This window comes from Pundamilia nyererei, unplaced genomic scaffold, assembly GCF_000239375.1.
Source record: "Pundamilia nyererei isolate P.nyererei 1_Seehausen unplaced genomic scaffold, PunNye1.0 scaffold00048, whole genome shotgun sequence".
Classification (NCBI taxonomy): domain Eukaryota; kingdom Metazoa; phylum Chordata; class Actinopteri; order Cichliformes; family Cichlidae; genus Pundamilia; species Pundamilia nyererei.
Genome location: NW_005187449.1, coordinates 3,563,725 through 3,582,754, shown reverse-complemented (window position 1 = coordinate 3,582,754; position 19,030 = coordinate 3,563,725). Strand labels below are relative to the sequence as shown.

Below are 19,030 nucleotides of genomic sequence, written 5' to 3'. Positions count from 1 at the left end.
GTACCTCTGGTGCAAATTACTGACCTCTGTCATCATTTTAGGTGGGGGAACTTGCACAATCGGTGGCTGACTAAATACTTTTTTGCCCCACTGTATGTTTCTGTCATTGAGCAAGAAGAACATACAGCTAGCTGTATGTGCTGCTGCTGCTCACTTCCTGTTCCTGCAGTGGACACTTGTGTAAACAGGAAGTTTGTCAGTACCAGCTAAAGGTGTGCAAGCTCAGGCTCATCTGAACTTTATCAATAAATCGTTTTTTTTTAATGTTCTTTGTTTACTTCTGAATGTTTTTGTTTATCTTGGCCTGAGACCAATTGTGGACCACTATTTCATTAAGTATAATCATTTAGTTTTGTCTGTACAGGATCTGAGCCTAAGATATGAAGGATCTAATCTGTGTCTCGTATAAAATGAAGGGCTTGAATAGTCCAATTAAAAGAAAAAAGGTGTTGAACCAACTAAAAAACCTTAAGTGCGCCATAGCAATGCTCCAGGAGACTCATCTCTCTGAAAAGGAACACAGGAAGTTGAGGAGAGAGTGGGTTGAACAATAACATAGATCTACTTATCAGGATGGGAAAAAAGAGGAGTTACAATTCTTGTTAACCAGTCAACATATTTCCACCATGAAAAAATATTTGTGGATAGAGATGGTGACTGGCTCTGTAGGGGGGGGTCTAAAATTACTTAACTAAATTTATATGCACCAAATAAGGACTGTCCAATTTTTTTCAAGAATACTGCATCATTAATAGCAGAAAAATCTGAAGGAATGATCTTGGTGGGAGGTGATTTCATTTGTATTCTGAAAGCAGCTGTCGACAGACTCCCGTTACACAATGGCCCCAAATCCAAAAAATCTCATAGTTTAAATACAATGATTAAGGAACTGGGCCTAGTGGATGTGTGGCGTCAGTTGCAACCCCAAGAAAAATATTTCACTTTTTATTCACATGTACATCGCAGCCATTCAAGGATAGATATGTTTTTAATGCCTAGGACCTTTATAGGGCTAGTCAGTGTGACATAGAGGCAATCACTATCTCTGATCACGCCCCGGTTTATCTGAAAAGAATCAATCCAAACAATCATTTTAAATATTGGAGAGCCAACATATCTATATTGAATAATGAAACAACTCGACAAGAACTTCAAAAGAGTCTGACTGAATATATTCAGTTCAGTGATAATAATGAGGTGCCCCCTTTAATCTTGCGGGAGATTGCAAAAAGTTATTTGAGAGGTAATATTATAGCAGTCTCATCAAGACTGAAAAATGAGAGATTAGCAGAACAATTAGCAGAACATCAGCTAACTAAAGAAACTGGGACTTTGAACTCATTGAAAGAGCAGAGGCAAAAGTTGGATGATTTACTAACATTTAAGGCAGAGGGACAACGACGTTTTGCTAATCAGAAGTACTACCAACATGGTATTCGGGCAAGCCGACTGCTGGCATTTCGGCTGCGTAAGGAGCAATCAAGTAGGGTTGGTCATAAAATCAAATGTCCAAACTCCAGAAAAATTGTGTGCCAATCTAAGGAAGTTGCAAAAGCATTTTTAATTATATAAAGAAGAAAATGCCCCAAATAAAATTGAAAAGATTGAACAATTTCTTAACCCAATCAATCTTAGTAAAACTGTCTCAGGAAGAGGCTGGACTAATACCAAATCTAATCACCATTGCAGATATAAAAATTAGTATTGGAAAACTGAAAAACAACAAGTTTCCCGAAGTGGATGGCCTGCCTGGGGAGTATTAAAATTTTTTTGAAAAAGAGCTAACACCATTGTTATGCAAAGTTTATAACTATGCGTTATTTAAAGGTGATCACCCACAGTCATGGTCTGAAGTAGGGCTGGGCTATATTATAGCGTTCACGGTAATACCGGTACAATGCTAGGCAACGATAAGAAAATGATATATCGCGGCAGAATGTGGGTAAAACGCGCATGCGCAGTGCTGAAAAAGCACGGCAGTGACAGAGAATGAGAATGGGGAAAGCAGATTGTTGAGTGAAACGGATGAACCAGAATTAGTTTGTAAAAATGATGCAACTTAACTGGTTTGGCGTTTGTCCGTCAGATACACAACAAAGCACATTTTTTTGTAGAACATGCAAGCGGGCCATCGTTATTGCTGTATTTGTCGGACTAAGGTGCTTGTAAATCTGGGAGTAATTTGGGTCCTAAACTCTGTCAATTCAATCAAGTCTCTTTAATGAGACTTTTATTTCATGGGTCCAAACTTTATATAAAAATCCCAAGTCTCGGGTAAGGGTTAATGGCCACTGTTCTAGGCCGTGGCACTAGAAGGGTGAATTGTTATTGCCGTCCTTATTTGCTCTCAGTATTGAACCTTTAGCTGAACTGATCAGATCCAACCATCTCATACAAGGAATTAGAGATGAAACCAATACACAACATAAGCTGTCACTTTTCACAGATGATATTTTGCTATTTTTAGGGAATCCGGACACCTCTGTCCCAGCCCTTTAAGATTATGGTACAGTGTCAGTTAATAAAACAAATACAAAGAATCTGAGGTGTTAATAATTGTCGGAACTGGGCCACACAGCTAGATCATCATATCTTTTAGACACTCTAAACATGGTTTCAGATACTTGGGGGTAATTATTACTCCTAAAACCAATCAGTTACTTACACACAATTATGATTCGGTCATTCAAGGAGATTAAGGGGGACTTGGACAGATGGAACCTACCCCACTCAATCTTATGGGGAGGATTGAATGTATAAGGATGAATATTCTTCAATTCAATTCAATTTTATTTATACAGCGCTAAATCACAACAATAGTCACTTCAAGGTGCTTACAGTCGCCTCAAAGCGCTTCCACGCCTATTATTCCTATTACAGAACCAACCCATTTTGATCCCACAGTCTGCATTCAAATTATCAGAAAGCATCACATCTAAATTTATCTTGCAGAATAAACGAACAAGGGTCAGACTCAAAATGTTAATGGAAAAGAAAAAGGGGGCCTCAAATTGCCTAACTTCACAATGTACCGGGGAGCTCAATTAAAATCAATGGCTGCCTGGATTATTCATGATTCAGAAATGCAGTTGGTATCTATGGAAGAGTATTCATTACCAGGTATCTACTTCGGAGTCTCCCATTTCTCAACCATCAATCACGGAAAAAAATTTTTAATAACTAATCCATGGGTCAAGCATACTGTAAAGATTTGGAACCAAGTGTTAAAAATGCTAAAAGGGAATTTGACCATGTCTCGAGCTGTTCCCATAAATGGAAATGCTGAGTTCCTTCCATCATTGTCAGATCGGAGTTTTGAGAGGTGGGCGGAGAAAGAACTGATTACAGTCAATCAGCTGTTTGAAAAGAATACTCTTAAAAGTTTTGCCCAACTAAGGGCTAAATATGCTTTATCCCCAGGGGACCATTAGAGATATTTGTAGTTAACAGACTACATTACCAAACATAAAGATTGGGACAATATTAGAAGAGAACCAATCGGGTTAGAAAACCATTTTATAAAAAGGAGTTTTGACCTTGTTCGGGTGTTTGTCCAGTCTTATATTGTTAACGTGTTTTATATATGTTTCATGTACTCTGTGTTATGTGATCTGAACCTGCTGCGTGTCAGCCCTGAATCCTACCTAAGTGCAGAGATCCACTTCTGTCACTTGGAGCCTTGAAGCCTCTGTCTTTGTCCTGAGATGCTCCTGCAGAGAAATCACGAGTTCCATTTTATCTGTCAGCACCAACAGCGTGACTGAGACTGCTCCAGATCAAACAGGAAGTTCCACATCACCAGACCACACCACCATCCAACCACACGAACATCCAAACACACAACCATACCAGTTGGAGTCCAGAGAACGGCCATGTCCAGGATCACAATCAGTTTGTTAAAGATCAGGTGACCTCACAGAAACACACTCGACCCAAACTCGCTCCGAGAGAAATCAAACTGACCGTTCCTGCTGAGGTTTGGCTCCGACATGCTGCTTTGTCCTTTTCCTCCTCCTCCTTGACCCTCCAGCGACCCTCCTTGACTCCCCCTGGATCCGGACACCTCCCCCTTCCTGTGAAGAGGAGACCGCAAAGACTGAAGACCCTTAAAGACAGTCCAGCAAGTCAAATTAATCAGACACCCCCCACTCCACCCCAGATTAGACATCCTCTCTTCCACCTAACCAGAGCAGACAGCATCAAACAGCAGATTGAACATGGACCAGAAACAGCGAGAGAAGAGGAGGGTTGTAAAGCGGCTGGTCTATCAGCTCCGCCTACAGCTGCACAGTTCAGACTGCTGGTTCCCATGCTGTGGGGCATGGCCCTTCACCAGGTCAGGAGATAAACCTTAGGGGTCGTAATATGAACACTCAGAAACTTTTCGTAGATTTTACATTTTCTGCACAGATCAAACACTCCTGTTAAGTCAGCAAGAGTCTGACTGAAAACCGAAAGGGGTGCACTTGATTTATGACAAAGAGAAGCCAGCAACAGCTTCAAGGCAAAAATAAATACAGAAAACATGGTGTTTAATCAGTTTATCCTGTCTTTATGATTTCTAAAGTCATCCCTGAAACTCAAATCTGACCTATTAATGAAGCCTATAAATCATTTGACTATGTAAGGAGATCCCCTTTCTCTGACATCAGACAGTTCCAGGAATATAAAAACGGTTTATCAAAACACTTTCGTGCTCACGAGAGGAACCAAAATGTCAGAGCAGAGAGGAAAGCCTAGAGGTTTGATGCTGACCTGCTTCACCTGGAAGGATTCATCAGTGGCCAATCACATGAAGAGAGGTGCACCTGCAGCTCACCTGAGCTCAGAGGGATCAGAGAGAGGCTCGTCTCGCTCGCCCTCTGAGTCAGCAGCCAGCACAGACAGGCTAAAGCCAGGAGAAAGAGGAAGAGGAGAAAAGAAGGAAAGAAAGGAGTCAGTGAACATCAAAGTCTGAGCTTCTATTGAGGAGGACGTAATCAGCCATGAAAACTGTTAAACGCCCTCAGAGTCATGAGCAGAGGAGGAAGAGAAGCTTGGAGCTCCCCCGTGACCCACTTTCTCCACAAACGTCAATAAAGTTTTACATCGCCACCATCAAACTAATCTGAGCTGAGTACAGCTTAGTCCACGGGACTGGCGTCAACAGGGATGCTGATTTAACTCACGCGTAATGAGGCGGACAGGCGAGCAGCTCCGAGTTTACCTTCCCCAACACGTGACACGGGGCACAGCAGGGCGGGCACAGGTAAGAGCAGGGAGATCTTCGGCAAGTGTTTCTGTGGTCGCTCCGTCAGGTGGTGCTTACACGAGTGTTATTCCTGTATCTCTGTGTCCATCTGTGGGTGTGACGCCCCCTGCTATTAATGGGCAGCAGCGTGCAGAGCCCGTCACGTAGACAGGGAGCAGGGAGATCAATAACATCTGCTCATTGCTGATCGATCACTGATCTAAAAACTGTTTGATCAGACTGACATGGTTTCAGGTGCTGCCCAGACTCCGGCTGCTCCACTTTCATCACAAACGCTGAGCTGAGACCTGAGTCACGCTCTACAGGAGGTCACCCACATAGAGCTTGGCCACACCCACAAAGCTCAGTCTCACACACACAAAGACAGCTCTGTCACACCCATAGAGGGCTCAGTCACAGCCACAGAGGGCTCAATCCACACCCAGTCCATCTAGGGAACACCAACACCGTGATCCTGCTCCACATTCAAACCCCAGCTCACAGCTCTGAACGCCTCCTGACAAGCTGTTAGAAACACAGGATCGCTCCCACCATGGAGGAAACTCTCCAGCCAATCATCATCATCCTGGATAAATCTGAATGTTTGCATTCATCAGCTGGTCAGTGAAACAGCCCAGAGCACAGAGACACTTCAGTGAAAATCTGCTCATTAAGAACAAATACAAATAAATTATAAATAATAATAATAATAACAACAACAACAACGATTCTTTACGCAGTCTGTAGTGAAGTGTGTCTGTGTTGGTCTCTGCGCATCTGTTTCAATAAAGTTCTTTAAATAAAGAACGTACAGCTCCTCTGATTGGGCATGACGGGACGTGCACACTCACTCGCTCAGACTTTTGCCTCGTCTCATGGAGGACACGTTGGAGCCAGAGAGACTCTCCTCCAACACGGGGACGGCACTACCGCAGGAGGAGTAGGAGGAGAAGGAGGAGAAGGAGGAGAGGAAGGACAGGGAGCATGTTCAGACACAGCACAGGTGTGAACAGCACAGACAGGTAAAGTTCTATGGTGTTATTTTTGTGCAACTATTTGCCACTATCTCTGCGGACCTTGCGCTCTCCACATCTCTGCCCCTGCGCGTTCAACTCTTTCTGTACAGTGTTATATTTGTGCCACAAAACCAACCAATCACAGACTTGGATGCAAAAATTCTGATTGGCTGTTTTGGTCTCCAATCAGTTCACTAGTTACTGTAGCCAAACCCAAGCAAATATCCTAGAATGCATTTCGTCAAAAACTCAAACGAGGCAGTTGCAGAGGAACGCAGAGTGGCAGGGTTTGATCAGAAAATAAAATTTTAAGATATTTTCAGGCTAGAATGTTGCTGCGTAAACGTCAAATATCTGCTCAATTTATAAAGACATCACATATTTGCAAAAACGTTTTCGGAGATGTTACCCACCAGCTGTGCGGTCAGCTGGTGGGTAACAGGCATCTCCGAAAACGTTAGATCAGCACTTTTGCGAGCGGGTCCGCAGAGATCTGAGCAAGAGCAAATGCAAAAACTGAGCAAGAGGGGCTGTTATTGTATGTGTATACAGCAAACCTTGAAATACATTTTTTGCACGCAGCAATGAATTTTGTTCGCTCAAATTTAGCTTTTCTTTGCTCAAAATAAATTTCTCCTCAAAATGCAACACTTGTACATGCAAATTTGTTTTACATGCGCTCAAAATGTTTTTATGTGCGCTCAAAATAGTGGCACAAATATAACTCCATAAAATTCAGGTGTGAGATGAAAGAGAGAAAGCTGGAACAATTTCTTTTAAATGCAGAAAATTCAGTTTTCTATTACAACATGTTTGCATGTATCAAAATGTTCAGATTGTTTGCAACATTTATTTTATTGAAACAATTTGTAGGAAAGAAAATCTTAAAATTATTTTCCTTTTTTGGATTCAGCAAATATTTTCTGGAAATTTTCCTTTTATTTTGGAGGGGAGGGTAAATGTGAGGGGGAAGGATAACTACTGTGGTTTGAAGCTGAAAGGAAATACGTTTGACCCACAAATTCACACTGACTCAGAGGTCAAAGGTCAGCCAAGCTCACCAGCCATAGGTCTTCTGCGGTTTGGGCAAGGGGTCGTCAAAGAAAGAATCTCCTTCATCGAGGTCTTCCTCCTCCTCCAGGTCCAGGTCCAGGCGCTCCCTCTTGTCGGCAGAGATCTCCTCCTTCTGCTGGAAATCTCCTTTACTCAGAGAGCGTTCTGAGTCCTAAGCAGCGACATGACAAGTTCAGATCACACCGTGCACCCCAGACTGGAGGTGAGCAGGTGATGAAGACGCGGTAAAGAGGAAGATGTGGAGGCCGATTAAAGCTGTAGTAACGAGGTCACAGTGTTTCAGAGCAGAAAAGTTAGATTTGATCATAATCAGCTGCAGGTCTCAAACAAAAGCTGATGTTCAGCAGCCGGGAACTTCCTGTATGTTTCACAATACAAGCTTTTAAAGAGGCAGCAACACAAGTTAGAAAAATGTTCACGTCTTCATTCAGAAATAAACAAATCTATTTAATCAGTAAAACTAAAGATGTGTACTCTTTTGCAGCTTTTATTCTTAAAGATGCGAACAGGAAGAAGCCATTTTATCACATAAACATAGAATAAACTAGGTTTATGGTGGCAGTGATAGTGTCTGGTGAATTCAGATGCTGTCGCTCACAGGCTTAGTGTACTGCCCCTCAGCAGGCTTCCTGAAGTCCGCCAATCAAGAGAAATACAGCAGTGAGGGGAAGAAGGTAAAACGTATTTTCCCATAATCGGATAACTGATTATTCTGAACTACGACTGATGCAAAAGTACTCTGGAAAGTTGGGGATGTTTGAATATTAAAAGATTTAAAGTTAGAGCCTTTCATTTTATTTCCTAACCAGAAGAGCTGTGATCATTATAGCTGATGTCTTATGAGATGAACATAAGTCATAACATGAATAGCTTCCTGTTTCTGAGCTGTGACAGAGGAGGCCAGAGAGGAGCGTTAGTCAGAAGTGCTGCTGTTTATGGTGATGGTTAGCAATAGCACAAAGTGAGTCTCTCATCTGCTCCTCATTGTGTTACCTGGGCTGCTGTCTGACTTTGTCCTCTGAGGCCTTTATACCTGGGGATCTGTGCAGGACAGGATAGCAGCTATCAGCTAACAGGCTAACATCAGTGCTACACGGCTATCAGCTAACAGGTTATATCAGCTCTACATGGCTATCAGGATAGTATTACAGCTAAATGGTTATCAGCAGAGCTATCAGGCTAATATCAGCACTACACAGCTATCAGCTAAAAGGCTAACATCAGTGCTAATATCAGCTCTTAACATTACAGCTAAATGGTTATCAGCAGAGCTAACAGGCCATCATCTTCACTACATGGCAGTTAACAAGCTGAAATCAGTGCTAGCATTAACTCAATGCAGCTACCAGCAGAACTAACAGGCTAACATCAGCATCTTTATCTTGGTGCCAGCAGCTGTAACTGTGTTAGAACACAAATTAAACTGTTCTAATTCTATTTTGTGAACTATTTATCCCACAGTTTTCCTTCTATCGTGTACACATGTGCTAAAGTCTGCTGTAACCTGACCTTTAGTGAACTGTTTACTTTTAGGTTTGTTTCTGTATGTGTTTTAAATATTCTTTCCTTATCCAACTCAATTTTATTTTATTTAGCTAGCACCAAATTACAGCAACTGTCACCTCAAGGCGGTCGCGTTTGGGAAAAAAACAAAAATACAAACCCAGAATCGCTGTGATGTCACCAGCTTTAAATACAGGGAGATGAAGTAAAGCGGAATGACCTTTGACCGGTCAGATGACAGAGCAAACGTACCTTACTGACTTTCTGCTCAGGTAACTGGCTATGAGTCACACCCATATCAGAGTCCTGAAGCACCTGAACAAAGATGAGACCTTGTGAGACTCGGAGTTTCTGAAGAGCATTTTCTCGGATTTATACTCTAAATGTTTCACATTAACTCATAAAATGTGATCAGAAACCAAAAATTGAGTCTCACCACACTCCTGCACTGAGAGAAGAGCCGCCGGTACATCCCGAGGAACTGCTGGAAGTCTATAGCTGTAAACGTATTGATCAAATCAACCAGATCAATCAGACACAGATCAGTCAGAGCGCCATCAGAGTTTCTCATCAGTGTGATTGGTTTAAAATCGTTTTCTTACTTGTAGAGAAGTCTTTGTCTGAGGCTCTGAGCTCATCAGTGACGAACCTCTCCAACAAGTTCCTGTAGATCACACAAACAGATTAACCTTCATCATCGTCGTCATCATCCTCAGACTCTTTCCGTGTCCCTCTTCACTGTCTGAAACAGGAAGTAAAACCTACTTGTTCACAGCGGGGAACAAATCAGTAAAGATGTTTTTCAGATTTTCTCTCAGCACTGAGCCGCTGTGGTCCTGCCGGGGGTCAAAGACAAAAGATCAATACTTGCAGCCTGTGGTTGGATAATAGCTGATGACATCACACACAGGTACAGTGTGGGGCTCACCTTGTCGTAAAAGTCAAACTTCTTATTGGCATTTGTGATCTGTTTCTGAGTCAGCTCCTACAACGAGGGGAAGGAAGGAAGTAGTTTATTTGCTGATAAGGATCAGATGTGACACGTGTGAACCTGTGACCTCACGCTAAACCTCTCTGAGCACGCTCAGTGATCAAAGAGCTGAAGCAAGATATTGGCTGAGATTAGATTGCAGCTCACAGAAAACAAACCACAGATTAAACCAAACCGGTGCAAGCAAACACACACACACAAAACACACGCCTTATATATACACACACAGACACACATTGAACAGAAACCTTGGGGGGTTAAGGGATAACTCTGGATTATTTAATCTCACACTCAAATTGGCCTCTGAGTGATGCCACGGATGGAAAAATGTTCAGAGACCACGCCCACACTAACCCATAAATGCCCCTAACAGCAGGACGGGTTGACGAACTGACCAATCGAGCTCCAGAAATAGCACGGAGCCCCCCCCTCCTCTCCACGCTCCTCTTGACTCATCCATCTGTGGCGTCAGTGTTCAGTTGGAAGTGAGTTAAATGAATCATTTTAAGTCAGATTCTCATGTTTGTGTCAGCTAAGCAGTTTCTTGCAGAGGGATCAAACGTGTGCAGCCTAATTTTACATTTTGGTCCATTTCAGTTCTCATAGTCGCTCTGATCTTCTGTATTGTTCTTCATGTTAGCTCCACCTGACTGTCAGGGGTGAAGCCCTGCCCACCTGCTGCTTCAAATAATCCTTACTGATCACCTCATTGTTTACTTGCATGTAACCACCAATGTGATTGGTTAGCTTCTGTCATCCACAGACTTTTTTAGCATTTAAGCGAATAAAAGTCCAAATGTCTTCAAACTACACAAAAATTAAACAAACATGATGTGGATCATACAAAGCTGCCGTGTCAGAGTCCAGAGCTGAACAGAAGACTTCATGCACGTTACTATCAGTACTAGTGTCAGTAGCAGTACTGTAATACCAGTACTGTGGGCTGGTTGCGTGTGCTGCAGAGTTCGGAGCAGAAACTAGGACACCCTGAGATCAACAGGAAACCAAAACCCTCCATCTACTGACATCATGACCCAGAATAACCCACACAGACACACGCACCGACACACAAACACACCAACACACACACACAGTGAAGGAGAAGTCCGCTCATCTTGGGAATGCTCCCTCCTTGGTCTCCCTGCTCTCACACGCACACATTCCATCAATAACTCTTCATCACTTCACTGACATCATCCTCAGGAGGTTTGTCTCACCTCAGCCAAGGAGGCCGTTTTGTCCCGGTGGCGCCCCCTCCTGACAAGCTCCAGGAGCAGCGGAGACTTCCTGTTCAGGTCCAAGTCGGAGAGGCCGAGCTCCCTGGAGACCTGATCCCGCCCATCCAGACAGCTCGCCTGGACAAACACAGCAGCAGGAAGCAAATAAAGCTTTATCAATAAAACTAAACCAGAACTCGTCCAGCCGGCACAGGCCTCACGCTCAGCAACAGCATAAACATCCTTTATTGGCTGATACTGGCTTCTTTGTTTAAAAAAAACCAAAAAAAAAAACCCCACACAGACAAAACTTTATTTAAACGCTGAGCAGACATGGAGCGGACACTTAAAGGTCGTGTTGCATTTGTCAGCAATAATGTTTGCATTATTGCAGTCCGTTCACCCTCATCAGTGAGCCATCGGCACCCTTACTCGCTGACAGCGTACAGGTTGAAGTCTGAACTCGCGAGTGGGCTGAATGTATCACCCCTGAGCCTCACAATGACACCGGCGCTGTCTGCACACCTGTCAGCAGGCCTCCCCTGCCCTGCAGCTTCTCATTGAACCCTTCATCTAAAACAGAAACAAAGTTCTTACTGTTGTCACCATGCAGGGTGGGCGGCGTGAACACGTTAGTTTGCAACTGTGAGAACTTGAAAACAAGGCGACACAGGAGCCTGAAATTGACTCCATCAGTGTATCTACTAAAAATCTCAGAGGAGTTCAAATCTTAGTGTCCTCAGAGGTCAGAGATCAAGTGTTCTGAAAACGACAGCAGGAAGCTCCTGCTGAGTAAAGTCAGGCCTAACAGAGTTTAATCTCAGCATACCAGTAAAATCATCATCATCAGCCGATCTGACAGTCATTACTGTTACCGATGGCTCTCTGCACGTCTAGCTCCATCTGTGCTGGTCCTTGAAACACCTCTGCTGTAAGGTTGTATGAGGGGATGCAGAGGTGGAGGTGCAGCTGGATGCTTCTCTGCTTGGGCCGAGCAGTTTGTTCTAACGTGGGAGAATCGCATCGTCCTCGAGGGTTTGTGAGCTTTCCAGAGTTTGTAACTAAACAGAGAACAGAAACCGTCACACAGTCGAGGGGAAGCCAACCAGTGATCTAAGCTTCAAACCCACAAACCACGAGAAGGAAAATTGAGTCAGTTTGTGGTCCCGAGCGCGCCTCAGCGAGTCCTCGGCTACAGGAGGAGGAAACCGCTCGCTGTGTGGCGCTGAGCTTCAAGTGTTGAACACGGCGTTCAGGAGCTGCTTCGGTCCTTTGTTATTTACACATCATCGCTCACATTTTCTTTCCAGTCACAAGCCGCCATCATCACGCCTCTGATTTATCGATACACTGGAATATGTATTATTATGGATCCCCTACTGATACCACTAGGGCTGCCACAAACGATTATTTTGATAGTCGACTAGTCACCGATTATTTTTGCGATTAGTCGACTAATCAGATCATCATCCATTGGACGTACAGCGTACAGCTTATTGCACCAGCAGCATCTGGTCTTATATAACTATCATTAGCTTACAGCTTGAAGTGTTTGTGCTAACTAAAAATAAAGACAAGATGGTAGTTTATTAATTTTTAATGAAATTTGCAGATTGTTTCGGTGAAGTTTAATAAACTCCTTGCTTTCTAAAATATAACAGGACACCGGAGTATATTCTCCAGCGTGCAAAAACTATAAGTTTAATCTCAGCCAAACCGATTTACTCAGGAACAAATAAAATACTAAAGAAAGCCAAACAATAACATTTTTAAGTTATCTAAGTGACTTATATATATGTTTAACCTGACTAGCAAAAGACGGCAGTGGGTTTGAAAACGATTTGCCGGGAGTCCGGTGTTCTCACAGCTCTAGTTAGCCTTGCCCCCGCCTAGCTAACGAGCTAGTGGGTAACAGACGTCTCCGAAAACGTCGGAGCGCTTTTGAAAATATGTGGTGTCTTGATAAACTGAGCAGATATTTGAGGTTTACACAGCTACATTCTCGCCTGAAAATATGTTAAACGTTTATTTTGTGACCCAGAAAGAATAATAAGAGTAAAGTTAAAACTAACTAGCTGCCGCCATTGTTGACGGCTGCGCTATGAATTCTGGGACACAGCTTCTTCTTCTTTGGGGTTTAACGGCAGCTGGCATCCTTGTACATGCAGTGCTGCCATCTTCTGTTTCAGTCCGTTATTACACTCTTAAATCCTACTACTCATTCCTGCGTCCTTTGTGATCTTACAAAGCTTCAAACGATGCGTCGACTATTAAATTAGTCGTCGACGATTTTAATAGTCGACATAATCGTGACTAGTCGACTAATCATGGCAGCCCTAGATACCACAGCTCTCATAGCTCAAACACTCAAACAGCAAATACAGCTGCACTTTCTTCACAGCTTCATGACACCTGAAAGCAGCATGAGGAGTCAGCGGCAATGACGAGGAGGAAGAGGTGGAGGAGAAGCTTCTGGTACTCACAGAGTTGATCTCTGGCTCAAAGACGGCGAGGCTGAAGTCCAGGTTAAAGATCTGCAGGAAGTCCACGATCAGACTCGCCACCAGACGACCTGCAAGGGCATGATATCATCACTATCACCATAATCAAGATGCATCACAGGGAAAACTTCTCTCTCAGCAGCTGAGATCATCTGATGCTGTGTTCAGAGACAATCTACCAATCCTTATCACTCATCAATCACTTCACGTATTGATTGATTACCTGGCGTGTCACTACTCATGATCTGTAAGACTGATCAAACACTAAAATCTGATTGATGTGACTTTGCTCGCATTGTCCTGACACTAATTTTAATGAAGCTTTTTTCTTCTCATTGTTTAACATCATTTAATTCCTGAAGGCCACACGAAGCATCAGCATCTCATCACTTATTTACACAATTTAATCCCAAAAGGTGAAAAACATCCTGCTGGAGATGTCCAAACTCTTCACATGCCTCTGAAGCAGGGAACACTGTGATGAGCACTGTGATGTCACTAGGAAACCAGAAAACCATTTTTGGTCAGACGAACACGTCCTGACCTCCAACTCTCTGCTCGGCTTTCACACCACTGAACGTGGTCACTACTCATGCCACAGACCAACCAGGACTCAGCTGCAGGCCTCCAGTTTGACCCCAGTGGTTTAAACGAGCGTATGTCTGTGTGCATGTATGTGTATGTGTGAGCATGTCTGTGGCGTCCTGCTGCTGTGTGTTTGTGTGACACCCTCAAGGGCCAAAGAGATCAAAGCTCTGATCTTCATCATCATCAATGTGACTGCTGCTAAATAAAGGACAGAAAATCACATACCAACAGGAAGTCACATAATGCAGGAGTGACCCAGAATCTCAGGGTGTGAGTTGGAGTTAGCTCTGATTGGTGGATTCCTGTTATTGGAGCACACCTTATAAAAATTCTGACACCATGTAAACGTCACAATGAACACCTAAAATCCAGGTGAACTCCTGCTCGTCAACTCTGTCTGCTCCCTGCAGTGGTCTGAGATAAGACCAGCTGACAGCTGTAGCCACAGTGCCCCCCTGTGGGGCACATAGGAGCTGCAACGCCTGCTGACCGAGGTCATTGCAGCCTTAACCTTTGCTGTCACAGCTCCAAAGAACGCCAACTGGTCTGTTCAAGAAAACCGGACTTACCATACACAAAGAAATGTATAACAATCATATCTTGTTGTATAAGGACTGCACTGCTTCAGCCAAATCTACATACTATTCTATGTATTCTATTAAACTATGGTTTAATCAGTTCTAGTGAAGGTAACTCCAGGTCTCTCGTTTCATTGTTTAGTAAAATTACAAAACCTCCGGACTGCTGATTTTTGCAACTCTCATATCTTTTTTCACTCATAAAATCGCTGATATCCACCAACAACTTAAATCTGTAGGAGCTTCTAGCTGTGAAGTAGACTTTCTGTTTTCCTCTTCCCTCCATAGCTGATGTACCAAATCTTACTCAAAAATAAAAATCAACCACTTGTCAGCTCGACCCTCTTCCCACTGTGTTAGTTAAAGCTTGTCTCCCTTCATTGGCTCCTCCTATAACTAGTATTATCCACTCTTCCCTTAACACTGGAATCATTCCTCCATCCCTGAAAACTGCTTCTGTCACTATAATTCTCAAAAAGTCTGGTGCAGATCCCAATAATTTTGATAATCTCCGCCCTATATCAAACCTCCCCTTTATTTTGAAATTTCAGTCTGGTTTCCGCCCCAATCATAGTACAGAAACGGCTTTGTTAAGGATTACTAATGACCTTCTGATGGCAGCTGATTCTGGTCTTTTAACCATCCTCATCCTTCTCGATCTTAGTGCGGCATTTGACACAATTTCTCATGGTATCCTCCTGAGCAGATTAGCATCCATTGGCATTAGTCACACCCCCCTTGCCTGGTTCACCTCATAGCTCTCAGACCGCACTCAGTTTATCCAACTTAAATCACACTCTTCAAGTTTCTTTCCCGTTTCTGCTGGTGTGCCCCAGGATTCAGTATTAGGGCCCTTTTTCATTATCTACATGCTCCCTCTTGGCCAAATATTCCGAAAATATAATATCAATTTTCATTGTTATGCTGATGACACCCAGCTCTGCATTTCCTCCAAACCTAATTCATCCCTTCCACCTACCTCCCTCTTGAACTGTCTTATGGAGATCAGATCATGGTTCTCCTCCAATTTTCTCAAACTTAGCAGTAATAAAACAGTTTTACTCACTGGCACAGCCTCTATCTTAACCAAATCTAACAGTTTCTCCATTAAAAATTCCCCCATCCTTCCTTCCCCGCAGGTAAAGAGTTTGGGTGTCATACTTGACAGTCCTCTCTCATTTCATAACCCGGTCTGCATACTTTTCACTTACGTAACATTAACCAGCTTCATCCCATCCTTAGTCAAAGCTGTGTCCCAGATGTAACACAGGCACTTTTATTAACATACAGTGTAGATGTACATTAAAAAATTACTCAAAAATAAATTATCAGCATTTATTAATAGTGCTCCATAAATAAAAGAAAACAATGTTGTTTTTGTGATAACAAAAATCTCAAAATTGTGCAATCAAAATGTAAACTAACAGACGCTGAGTATATTAACAAAGAGACAGATTTCACAGCTGCTCTGTTCCCAAGTTCTACAGCGTGACTGAAAGCCTGGAGTTTGAAATCCTCTGTGTAACCGTGTCTTTTAACAGGAGCCATTTGAGGTCCCAATACGCACACAATACGGTAACATTACGTTGAAGCACAGTACGTATTACTCCGCAACAGTGGCGGTCCTAGCTTGTTTGGCGCTCTGGGCGAACACTCCCCACTTTTCTTGTCCATCTTCCATTGGTTTTAATTTTGCACTCCAGTATGAACACCCATCCCTCAACCCGAGGATCACCACAACATAATCTAACACACCTACACCTTAGTTCAGCGTTCCCCAACCTTTTTTGCACCACGGACCGGTTTATGCCCGACAATATTTTCACGGACCGGCCTTTAAGGTGTCGCGGATAAATACAACAACATAAAACTAGCACCGGCACCGAAAAAAAAGATTTATTCATAACACACGTGAAAAGACCCAGGAAAACCAAGTTAACAATAAAAATGATAACAAAATAACGCCAAAAACTGATAAAAACCCTGAAAACCATGCATTTCACACCCGAGCCTCAACTCTCGCGGCCCGGTACCAAACGACTCGGCCCGGGGATTGGGGACCGCTGCCTTAGTTCACAGATTCACTTTGTCTAGGGTGCATTTCTGAGATTTCACACAACCCAGGATTCAAATCGTGAATGGGCTTGGATTTACAACATTATAAATTAAATGTGCTCTATTTGGAAGCAGCAGGGCCCCCTCCCCTTTCGATGGGTTGTGTGTGAGACTTTAAATCATCAAACTGTAAATTTTAAATTGTTATTGATCCCTTTACCCCTGGTCCTAAAGTGTATATTTATTTTCTTACTATTCTTATATTTATTGTTTGTTTACTTGCACTGCTGTAACTGGAGCCTCGACGTCTCGTCTCTCTGTATTCTGGACTGTATTTAGTGGAGATGACAATAAAGTTTACTTTGACTTCAGCAGCGAGCAGGCGCACCGAGGGCTCTCGCGCTCACTTTTCGTGTATAGAATTTCGAAAAAACATGGGTGCAAATTATAAGTCTGTATTATAATGTCTGGTATTTTCGTGTTTGTTGGTTTGTTTTTATTTTGTTTTATTTTGCGAGTTGGTTATTAGATGCTGCTCCAGCCAGTCAGAGAATCCCCCGCCGCCCCGCCCTCAACTCCCTGTGCCGCAGGCGCACATCGCAGATGAGGGCGACCTTACTCCCAGCAAATGGGCGATAGAAAACCGATCGGTGCCTATGCCATTCCCAATATGCGCTGGCATGACGTCGGGGCAGCATAAGTACGAGCATTTTTTTTTTTTTTTTTTTGCCGATGCCCGTGATGCCGCCCCCACCACGATGCCGCCCCGGGCAACCGCCCGTGTCGCCCGTATCTAAAACCGCTACTGCTCCGTGAGGCTCCAGACTACGGTAGCCGTAATGCTCCAACATCATCCATCAAGCGATGCGGCTTCGTAGTTCGTAGCTTACCAAAGTCGTATTAAAACATTTTTTGACAGATTGCTGAGCGCCGTGTACCACATAAAATCGGTTCACGGTCATTAAGAACAACCAGAATTCATACATAACGTGCACTGTCAACTTTTGAGAAAGCTGTTAGCGCGGTTAGCTCGTTAACACGTTGATGCGTCCAGCCCCACGCACAGGGCGATCCGCAGTAACGGAGATTTGCTGTGTCCGTCTTGTTGTTGCCTGCAGGTGAAGCGATGGGGGAGGGGGACTTGTGTTCAGTGAAGGAGAGGCGAGGCCGAGTAGAGACAAAAGAGAGGCAAACTTGCGGCTCCACAAGTATAATTATAACGCAACATATACCATATCGATATAAACGATGCTGTCACATCTTATATCTCGTATAAAAATATATCGATATTTAAAAAAAACAAAAAACCTCGATATATCGCCCAGTCCTACTGCTGCCATCCTTGTCCATAGTCTTATTACTTCCTGGATCGATTATTGCAACTCTCTCTTATTTGGTCTCCCTAATAAGTCCCTCCATAAACTTCAACTTCTTCAGAATTCTGCAGCTCGGGTCATAACTCTTACTCCCTTAAGAGACCATATTACCCCAATTCTTCAACAGTTTCACTGGTTGCCCATAGAAGCCAGGATAAACTTTAAAATCTTAGTTCTCACATTTAAGTGTATTCATAACCTCATCTTACCCTCCTTATCTCTGTGATCTGCTTCATATCCCCACTCTTACCCGCTCACTCAGATCTTCATCTGCCACTCATCTTGTTGTTCCTTCTGCTCGCCTTATCACTATGGGGCACAGAGCTTTCAGTCGCTCTGCTCCTCGGCTCTGGAACTCACTTCCTTCAGCCGTAAGAAATATAGATTCCCTTCCCTTATTTAAGTCACAACTCAAAACCTACTTGTTTAAACTGGCTTACTCGCTTTAATACAGATTTTACTTGCTGTCAAATCGTGTTTTTTTTTTAATTTGTTGTTTGTGGTTGTATTTTGTGTTTTTTGTATTTTAATTTATTATAATCTATTTTAATCTACTGTTTTATTGATGTCTTCTTCTCTTTGTAAGGTGACCTTGGGTTTTAGAAAGGCGCCCTCAAATAAAATGTATTATTAATATTATTATTATTACTTGTTGCCATTGTAACAAATACTGCAGTCTGATGATCAATGACATCAGGATAAGAAAGAAACGCATGGTGACCTGCAGATGCTCCGCCATGGTGCTCACGGGCGGTTTCACTCTTAGTGCAAGCTGCTGGATCAGTGAGGGATTCTTTAGAGCATGTTTGAAATTATTTAAACCTTTATGAACTCTCTCGCTGATGAGTCTTTCTGTTGGACTAATTTTAGTAAAACTGTAAAATAACAGCCATGAAGCAGT

The 19,030-nt window shown here is 43.1% G+C and overlaps 1 protein-coding gene across 4 annotated transcripts in view; it reads right to left on the bottom strand.

Moving 5' to 3' along the window:
* The window catches only part of cep43 (centrosomal protein 43), a 28,424-nt gene that overhangs the window by 3,376 nt on the left and 6,018 nt on the right, over positions 1–19,030 (bottom strand). Inside the window, exons 4-16 of one of the 4 annotated variants that reach the window (XM_005732806.1) lie at positions 13,515–13,603; positions 11,032–11,169; positions 9,752–9,808; positions 9,589–9,659; positions 9,426–9,487; positions 9,260–9,321; positions 9,076–9,138; positions 8,314–8,361; positions 7,308–7,471; positions 6,082–6,156; positions 4,820–4,888; positions 3,964–4,073; positions 3,645–3,710 (exon numbers count right to left, since the gene is read on the bottom strand). In XM_005732806.1, the coding sequence (XP_005732863.1) occupies positions 3,645–3,710; positions 3,964–4,073; positions 4,820–4,888; positions 6,082–6,156; positions 7,308–7,471; positions 8,314–8,361; positions 9,076–9,138; positions 9,260–9,321; positions 9,426–9,487; positions 9,589–9,659; positions 9,752–9,808; positions 11,032–11,169; positions 13,515–13,603 (1,074 nt within the window). The remainder of the gene's footprint in view (positions 1–3,644; positions 3,711–3,963; positions 4,074–4,819; positions 4,889–6,081; positions 6,157–7,307; positions 7,472–8,313; positions 8,362–9,075; positions 9,139–9,259; positions 9,322–9,425; positions 9,488–9,588; positions 9,660–9,751; positions 9,809–11,031; positions 11,170–13,514; positions 13,604–19,030) is intronic. The other 3 variants (XM_005732808.1, XM_005732807.1, XM_005732809.1) reach the window with 3 other exon arrangements.